Source organism: Triticum aestivum, chromosome 1A (assembly GCF_018294505.1).
Source record: "Triticum aestivum cultivar Chinese Spring chromosome 1A, IWGSC CS RefSeq v2.1, whole genome shotgun sequence".
NCBI classification, from domain to species: Eukaryota; Viridiplantae; Streptophyta; class Magnoliopsida; order Poales; family Poaceae; genus Triticum; species Triticum aestivum.
The window spans coordinates 27,336,995-27,346,819 of record NC_057794.1 but is presented as its reverse complement, the minus strand read 5'-3'; the positions used below and the strand labels follow the sequence as shown (position 1 = coordinate 27,346,819).

The following is a 9,825-nucleotide window of genomic DNA, read 5'->3' as shown; positions in this document are numbered from 1 at the left end:
CCCTTGGCGTCGCGTCCTTCCTGAAGACGTCGTTTTTAGGAGCTAGGTGGGCATTGGGCTTCTCGGCGATGTGGTGGGTGTGCAGCGGCGGTAGTAACTGGTCTACTAAGTCTGGGGCGAGATCCTTGGTGGCTCCTTGCATTCAGGAGCTCTCCTGGCAGAGGAGGTGTGCCTTGCCTTCCAGAGCGAGAGGGGAGCGTGTTCCCCTCCGGTGGCTCATCTCAGCGTGCCGTGAGAGCTTCATTTTCAGTCAAGGCCTTAGGTTCTCAATGCCTTCTAGGGACACTATGCTACTGCTCTTCTTCGTCCGTTCCGGCATCTCTTCCTCATTCGTGTCCAGCCCGTGGGTTTTGGTGGTGCTCTGCTCTAGGTGAGCATTCCGTGGCTAGTCGAGTGAGCTCGGTTCCTTTTCAGATGCAGCCCGCCGGTGTTCTTCCTCCCAGGTTCTAAGGGTGAATGGCCACACTGTCAACGGTCGCGCCTTCGAGACAAGCAAGGAGGCAGGGGCCTTCTTCGACAGTGGAGTTGGGCCGCTGGTGATTTGGCAACGGTGTGCCCTTCCTCGTTGTCGGAAGTGCTGCTCCTGTGTTGGCATTCTCCTACTTCCCTGTGACTTGTCCGCGATCGGGGACCTTCACGTCTCCGAGTTGCGTGTCTCCATGTTTGATCATATTTAGCTAGGTGTGTGAGGCTTGTGAGCTGCTTTCCAATGCTTTTGTATCTTGTCGCTTTTATGTTTTCTTGTATTAGTTTCGGGTTTATAATTTTGACTGGTTGATGGCTTTGTTAATTCAAAGCCGGACTCTTCTTGACCCTTCGTTTTAAAAAAAAAAAAAGATAGTGAAGGAAAATTGGATTCTCTTCTGTGTGTTTACAGTTCCCAAGCAACTCCTCCTTTATTACTCGTCGAGAAGCCGAAGGGACAACCGCAAACGCTTCTCTTCAGTTGATTACTACTCTAGCAACCAAATCCCTTCGCCTCCTTCCTTAATTTCGAGGCCCTCCTATATAAATCCCACCACCCCATCCTCTCCATCGATCATCTCCGGGACGGGAGCCATCAGCCATGTCTTCCAGCAACAAGATCTCGCTGAAGCTGCTGGTGGACACCAAGTCCAAGAAGGTGCTGTTCGCGGAGGCCGGCAAGGAGTTCGTCGACTTCGTCTTCAGCCTGCTGACCCTGCCCATCGGCGCCGTGGTGAAGCTCATCTCCGCCGGCACCATGCAGGGGAGCATCGGCCGCCTGTACCAGAGCGTCGACAACATTGGCTCCTCCTACCTGCAGCCCAACAAGGACAAGTCCGAGCTGCTCCAGCCCAAGGTGCTGCACCCGGACGCCCGGGAGCTGCTGCTCCTGCAGGGCGGCGGTGGCGAGGGGTCGTCCCCGTCCTCCCCGCTGGCCAGGTTCAAGATGTACACCTGCGCAGGCTACTGCGCCACCGCCACCATGGAGGCCAAGGCTGCGTGCCCGCAGTGCAAGCAGGCCATGGCCACCGAGGTCACGTTCGTGCTGCCGTCCGCCGCGCCCAAGACCTCGTCCACGGCGGCTGCGGCCGGCGACGAGACCGGCGGGTACGTAAAGGGGCTCGTCACCTACATGGTCACGGACGGGCTGGAGGTGACCCCCATGTCCGCCATCTCCAGCATCACCCTCATCAACAAGTTCAGCGTCAACAAGGACGTGGAGCTCGCCGAGAAGTTCGTCAGCGTCGGCATGGACGAGGGGCTCGGCCTCCTCAAGGTGGCACTGCGCTCCGACACCGTGCTCTCCGACGTCTTCCTCGCAAAGAAGAAGTGAAGTGATCGACGATGCACGTACCGTACGTGCCTCTGCTGAGGGAATAATAATCATAAACTGAACTATTGTTTGGTCTTTCCTAAGGTGTCGATTGAATATAAATTTAAGAGAGACCAAAATTAATCTCTATAGGTTGTCATTGCCGGTTGAGTGATTGCCGTGAACCACTTATAGCGGTAGCCTAAAAATATCACCTGTTTGGATTTTTCGTTAACCCGGACCTAAAATGAAATTTGATTACAGTAATTCAATTAGTCAATTCTACAAGCCAAATTTTCAATTGCCAATTGAAAACCTGAGAATTCAGCTTATTTTAATTTATCAATGGTAAAGATCGCAGTGTTGTAATCTAGGTACAAGATTGTAGGAGATTTTGCATTTGTGTTCCAATTTTTGGCGGCGTTTCTAACTCTTTGTTTGAAAAATGACAGCAAATAGACATCGAGCCCATGCATTCGAACGTGGGCTTGGTTAAGGCAATTCCAGGTTTTCTCTATTACGCTATCGAGAGCATCAGTTTTGACAAGCTGGTTAATCTTGGAAAATGTACACAATATTCTCCTTGTGTATATAAAAGGAAAAATTGTCATGTACTTTAAAAATATTCTCTGCATACTTGAATATGTATTCACTGTATTTTTTAAATTGTTAATGTAGGCATAACATATTTATAAACGAAAACTGGGGAAAACTATGAAAAAGGAAAAACAAAATGGAAAATATTTAAAGGCATAGAATGAAAAAGAAAAGTTGAACGGAAATTAAAAGAAAAAGGAAAAGTTGAACAAATTTATCATTTTTAAAAAATTTTAGGAACCTTTTTCAATCTCGTGTTTAGCGATGAACAACCCAAGCTAGAGCGACTCGAGCAAGAGTGGCTCCAGCTAGAGCGACTGAGCGGTTGGAGCGGTGCAATGTGCTAATGGGCTGCGGCCCAGCCACGACACACGCGGGTGCTAGGGTGGTTGAGGGCGCCTTAAGCACTGGCTAGGAGGAGCGCCCTCATGAAAACATGCTAGAACTGTGAGATCGCTAATTAAGGGGTATCTCTTGGTCACTCCACCTTTTCTCTGGTACTAGTGGATGGGGCGCGCCTCCTGTGCAGTCCTTTACACACTTGCCTTGGCGGTGACGTTGTGAACGTGCATATGCGTGCTAGAGTAGCTCAGTTGTTAAAATATGAATAGAGTTAAACAAGCTTAACAGAAAAATGTTCAATCATCAGGCATAGCAAGGTTACGTCCATATTATCAGATAGGTGACAGTTTTACAAGGTTGATAACAGAGCACATCATTGAATTGAAATCAAAGCCTAACATGCTCCAAAAGACATGTGATCTCCAAAAGAGAAGTAGAGTCATTGTAGAACTTTCCTCAGGCCGCACAACATATCAAACCCCAGCCTGAGACACTGCACCATCTTCTCCGCCGCCGTTGAGCCACGACCATCACCCGTTGTCTCCGCGGAATCAAAGAGCTGAGATTGGGATGCAGGCTGTCTTCACACTTCATGGGTAAAAAAGGGATAAAATGTCAAATTCACAAATCCGATACAGGTAATCAAGAAGAAATAACATGCATACTAAATTTAGTGATAGTTTATAGAAGCGACAAGCTACCAATATGCAGATTTATGGGCAATGCCCTCTATATATCTAGACTGTCACTCCAGGCTAGAGTATGTTGCGATATGTTTCACATGTTACTGTTTCTCATCTAGCTAAAAAGAAAGATAAATATACAATTTGACATGGAGCATCCTACTGTGTCAGTTGCATCCTCCCTTCATCCTTTTCAATCTTAAATTGCTCCTGAAAATAACACAAAAAGCATCAAGAAAAAATTGAATGATTGAAGTGTAAAGAAATAGGAAGCAGCATGGGTGTTCAAATTATGTTCTGTACCAAATGGTATCGTCGCCCAACAAAGGTCTAAAGAGCAAGAATGCATAAACAACCAACCATACCGCACATGCACAACTCATAAATATGGATCGGCCATACGGAATTTTCTTCAGAGTTCCCATATCATTAACGTAAGCTAACATATTAATGGAATTGGATCAAAACAACTATTGCACCAGGGTACAATTACTACATAAAATGTTGTCTCACTACTTAACTCTGCAAACCCCATATTCCATATACCACTCAGAACTGATGCAAAAAGATAAAAGTAGCCAAGTATATTAGGACATAGTCTCGCTATGTTCTGAAACCAATATATAGGTCATTTTACTAAAAATCTACCAGGTCTTCTAGACACCCACTGAACCATAATGCATGAAATTAAATACATCAGCAACGACGAGCACAATAAGCATCAAGCAAAGAGGAGTACCAGGTGGTGATAGGAAGTAGCTGAGTCGTTGGGGTCGGGCGGATCGGAGCAGTGACGATGAGTATATTGTGGGCATGGGGTACCATGTTCGAATTGATCAACTGAAGAGCAACGAGAAAGAAATTGAACAGGCAAAGAGAAGATATGTCTGCATACTGTTAGAGGTAGAGGGTATTAGCCATGTGTATGAGAGGGTGATACCCGAGTGTGTCTGGATATGTTGTGTGTGTTCTAAAGGAAAGGTAGTGATCTGAGGGATATGCTTATCAGTACTTGTCACTTGGAGTAAGTTCTAAAGAAGAAAAGGTAGTGGTCTGAGGAACCAGCAAATAAAAAAGAGAGGCTACCTTGCAACAAACAAAAACTGTGTTGTATACTGGTATCAATGGCATATATCCTATATCAATGGCATATATCCTATACGTGAACTGAACACTTCCCCAGATCAAGACTAACGCCATCATTTCCTTGATTCCTTCTATTCAACAGGACATACGAGATACAACACCATTAGTTTATCTCAAGTACAACTGGAATTTACGTAGCTCCTTTTTTCATAGGCAAATGTAAAGAAATATCACAAAGAAAAGTGTATTAGCAATTCAAAAGAATGTTATGGCACAAACCAAGTCTCAACAAATGACCCTCCTATATTGAACAAATCATTGAGAAGCAAACTAATAATCAGAAAATCATCCACGTGATACCACCACAACTCTTCCTTTCAATTTTCATAGGTAGCGCTATAATGCAGGAGTAATCATCATTCTACCAAACAATCAATCTTGCCATGACATGTCGTTTTGCACTATGAAAAGTACAGACAATGCCCTTTCGGCAAGCATCCATCATGCTTGGCAAGACATTAATAAAACTAAACCAGGCTAGAAAATATATTTCTGCAAGTAGTTGAAGATACAACACCATATGAGAGTAGAGAATGCAATAAATATGCTAACTGTATATGAGTACAGGAAATTTTATAGACATTGAATTTAGTGACCACATATGAATCTGTTAGGTGGCAAGATGCTACATATTATTAGTTAAATTTCAGTGGTACCTAAGATAAACTCATACCTGGAGCTGTAGCAGGATTCAGTATGTTTAGCAGTGGCCAGACCATCAAGTAGCCAAGCTTATAGATAATCCCCTCTTGTAAGATATGTAAATAAGCACCGGCAAATGATGTTGGTACGACTGCACACTGGTAGAAAAATGGCCTATTGTCCCGGTTCGTAAGGGCCTTTTGTCCCGGTTCCTGAACCGGGACTAAAGGGTCGGTACTAATGCCCTGCCCCTTTAGTCCCGGTTCAATCCAGAATCGGGACTGATGGGCCTCCACGTGGCCTGTGCGCGGAGCCCAGGCAGGAGACCCTTTGGTCCCGGTTGGTGGCACCAATCGGGACCAATAGGCATCCACACGTCAGCATTTCTGTGGCTGGGGTTTTTGTTTTTTTTTGAAAGGGGGGGGGGGGGTTGGGGGTTTTGGGGGGTTAATTTAGGTGTTTCATATATTGTGTTAGCTAGCTATAATTAATAGAGAGAAGTGTCCTCTCTTATGTCCGTGCTTGGTCGACGCTACGTACTATACGTATAGAGAGGACTAGACACGCTAGCTAGCTAGTAAGCAAACGAAGGAAACAGAAGATCGTCATGAACATATATGCATACAGAGAGAAGTGATATCGACCACCTCTCCTTCTCCGAGAGATTGGTCGAACAACAAGTTCTCGTATATCTATCCGACACTACCGGCTACATATATACAATAATTATCTCTTACAAATATAATCATACAGACTCATGGTCCACATAGTATTCTCCGTCTTCAGCGATCACGTGGTCAAGAAAGAATGCCGCCAATTCCTCTTGAATTGCTCGCATGCGAGCTGGTGGTAGGAGTTCATCCCGCTTCCGAAACATCTAATTTGAAGAAGGGGGTCAATACATATATATATGAATGAATGAAACTCAACACAAATGATGGTAATAAAATAAAATTGTGAATGTTGTTATTTACGTACTTCATATTGTTCGTCAGTGTAGCCCCGCTCACAGGTCGTGTGGCGGATGGACTCGCAAACGTAGTATCCATAGAAATCATTCCCTTTTTCCTGCCACAACCACTTTACAAGAAATAGAGGTCAATCAAACTGATAAGCAAGAATGCCAAATCAATAGGAGATGCGCGGAACATGCTACTATAGTACTTACTTTCGGGTGTCTAAATTGCAGCTTCTTCGGGAGTCTTGGAGCTTTTTTGGAGAATTCTTTCCAAACCCTGCCAGACAAAGAAAACAATTACTTGATATATCAGGAAATGAACAAAGTTGCTGATATGGTGGATAATGATCGATTTAACTTACTTCTCGAGCATTTGAGTCATGTCCGCATAGTCCTGGGGATCTTTTCGTTTTGAGTCTAAGACAGTTACTAGTCCCTGCTCAAGCTTAATCTCTAGGAGAATATAGTGGTAACTGCACACACATGCATAACTCATCAATTACATTACTATAACCTTGACTAATATATATATATATATATAAGGGAAACCGAATACGCACAAGACAGTAACACTCACTTGAAGTTGTAAGGAAAGAGTATTATATCTTTGTTTTCATTTATTACCAACGATCGTAGCAAGTTGGCCTCGGTATCTGCGACATGAAATTTAACCTGAGTTGCATCTATGAGATATGTGTTAATGAACCCAATATCACCGACTTGTCTTTTCTTCAATTCGGCGATCTTCAATCTGCATAATATAGTGAGGATGATTATAAATACATGCAATAAAAGAGCTGAGCTATATAGAGAGACTTAATAACAGAAGTAGTACTACTTACAGACAGTAGCAGGTGACCGTTGTTTTATCGAGGGCCAATTGATTGAAAAACTGAAAGAACTCCTCAAATGGAACTGGCAACAGTTCAATTCCAACGAGGTCATGCTCTTTTTTAACTTTCACATACAAAGTACTCCTCCCCCCAGAGTCTCTGGAGATTTTCATGTACCAATCATGCAATCTTCGCATCATCGTTGATAGAGATCTTTCATCTTTGACGAGAGGCTTCCCGTACTCGTATCTTTGTATCTGCACCTCCATGGGTTCATAATGTACATCGTCGGGCAGGTAATCGGCAAGATTGCTATAACCGGGCACCATCCTCGGATCATTAGCGACGTTGTCGCTAGGCACCTTGAGCGGGGGGCATGATTGCTTCGCTTGTTCGCCGAGATGGGCAATTTGTTTCCCAGCTCGTCGTTCTTTCAGCCTTTGATCACTGACAGTACTTCCCGACCGCTCCACTTCGGCAAATTCCTTTCCAATAATGCGCTCATAGTTTCCTTTCGGCGGAGACTTGGGTGGTTTTGTCAGGGCAGCCAGAGTGCGCTTCGCTTTCACCGGATCTACCTTCTCCTCCGGAGGTGGATGTCTCTTTGCTTTCAACCCTTGAAACCAGTCATCCACTTCGGTTCGCACGATCTCGGCGTTCTCCTCCAGGGTCCTCTCGTATGATAACTTCTCTGGAGTCTTCAGAGAAGGATCGAATCTGTATGTCTTCCCGCCTCTGGCTGTACTGCTAGACGCCGGCCGAGCAGACAGAGCGGTTGTCTTCTTTACTTGCTTATGAGGCGGAGGAGAAGGACTAGGACGCGCCGGAGCAGCCGGAGCGGCGGCAGGTCTCTTCCGCCCTTGCTGATGAGGCGGAGAAGGAGGAGGCTGGCTGCTCGGGCGCGTCGATGCAGGCGGAGAAGGAGGCGGAGTGCCGCCACGCGCTGGAGAAGGAGCCGGTCGAGTGCCCTGATCGTCACTCGCCGGAGGAGGAGGCGGTGGAGGAGGTGGAGTGCCCTGACTTGCTGGAGGAGGAGGAGGAGGCGGAGGCGTCCAGTTCGGAAGGTTGATGAGCTCCTTCCGCCATAGGCATGGAGTCTTCAGAGCAGACCCCAACCTAGTCTCCCCTTCACCGGTAGGGTGGTCAAGCTGGAGGTCCTCAAATCCCTCCGTTATTTCATCCACCATCACCCTAGCATATCCTTCTGGAATCGGCCGGCAGTGAAAAGTTGTGCCGGGTTCAATAGGATAAACAGAGCCAACAGCCGCCTTGACCTTCAAATTCATCCATTGCGTCATAAGGTGGCAATTTTGAGACTCCGTGGTAGCATCCACGGGATAGCTGGCAGGAGCCGTCAAGGCATGCTTCGGCTGAAGCAGCTCTGTGGAAGCCACGCTTCTTCTCCGCTTTGATGGCGGGGTAGCTTCGGGGGAAGCTTCGGCAGTACGTTTGCTGCGATTTGCTTCTCGTTCCTCTATCACTTGTACCCTTGCTTGCAGCGCCTGCATTTGGGTCTGCTGCACTTTTTTCCTCCTCTCATGGGATTTGTAACCGCCTGCGTCCGGAAACCCAACCTTCCACGGAATGGAGCCTGGCGTGCCTCATGTCCGTCCAGGGTGCTCAGGATTCCCGAGGGCCATTGTGAGCTCGTCGTTCTCTCTGTCTGGAAAAAACGTCCCTTGCTGTGGTGCTTCGATATACTGCTGAAGCTTCCTGACTGGTATGTCCATTTGATTATTCGTCCAAATGCACTTCCCTGTTACAGGGTCCAAGGTTCCGCCAGCCCCGAAGAACCAAGTCCGGCAACGGTCTGGCCAGTTAATTGTCTCTGGTTCGATCCCTTTATCAACCAGATCATTCTCAGTCTTGGCCCACTTAGGCCGGGCTACGAGGTAGCCACCTGACCCCGTGCGATGGTGATGCTTCTTCTTCGCAGCATTTTGCTTATTTGTCGCCGATATCTTCTTACTCTTTTCCGATGTTTTGTGGGCCACAAATGCGGGCCAGTGATCTCTGATCTTCTCATATCTGCCCTGGAATTCTGGTGTCTCATTATTTTCGACAAACTTATTCAGCTCTTTCTTCCACCTCCTGAATAGTTCTGCCATCCTCTTAAGAGCAAAAGACCTGATTAATTGCTCTTTAACTGGCTTCTCTGGATTATCCTCTAGCGGTAGGGTGAAATTTGACTTCAGCTTAGTCCAAAGATCATTTTTCTGCATATCATTGACATAAGACACCTCAGGGTCTTCTGTAGCCGGCTTAAACCATTGCTGGATGCTGATCGGGATCTTGTCCCTAACCAAAACCCCGCACTGAGCAACAAATGCGCTCTTTGTCCGGAGGGGTTCAATCGGTTGGCCGTCGGGTGCAATTGCTATGATCTCAAACTTTTCATCCGAGCTCAACTTTTTCTTCGGGCCTCGTCTCTTTACCGAAGTTGTGCTCGATCCGGAGGGCTAGAAAAAAGAACAAAGACTTAACTAATATGTGTACATACCAAAACAATGAATGCATCAATTAGCTAGTCAGCAGAAGCTTAACTAATATATATAACTGGCCGGACTCGGTTCGGTCACCGGAGATGTCATCACGGTCTCCTTCTTGCACCGGCATTGGGTCACCGGAGCCGTCCTCACGGTCTCCTTCTTGCACCGGCATTAGGTCACCGGAGCCATCATAATCATAGCCAGCTGCTTCCAGACCATCGGTGTCGTTGAGACACAACGAGCAGACGGCATCACTTCCTCGTGCGATTATGTCCCCCAACAACTCTTCTTGTACTTTGTCTCGGGCGGTGTCCATAGTTTCTACAAATATTGACAACATGGCAATTATTATTCAAAC

At 46.4% G+C, this 9,825-nt stretch overlaps 1 protein-coding gene across 1 annotated transcript; it reads left to right on the top strand.

Moving 5' to 3' along the window:
• The first annotated feature begins 962 nt into the window (after positions 1-962).
• LOC123079119 (uncharacterized) lies at positions 963-1,798 on the top strand. The gene has a single exon (XM_044501832.1). It carries the CDS (start codon positions 1,067-1,069, stop codon positions 1,796-1,798), a length of 732 nt encoding a protein of 243 aa, XP_044357767.1. The 5' UTR covers positions 963-1,066.
• The last annotated feature ends 8,027 nt before the right edge of the window (positions 1,799-9,825 follow it).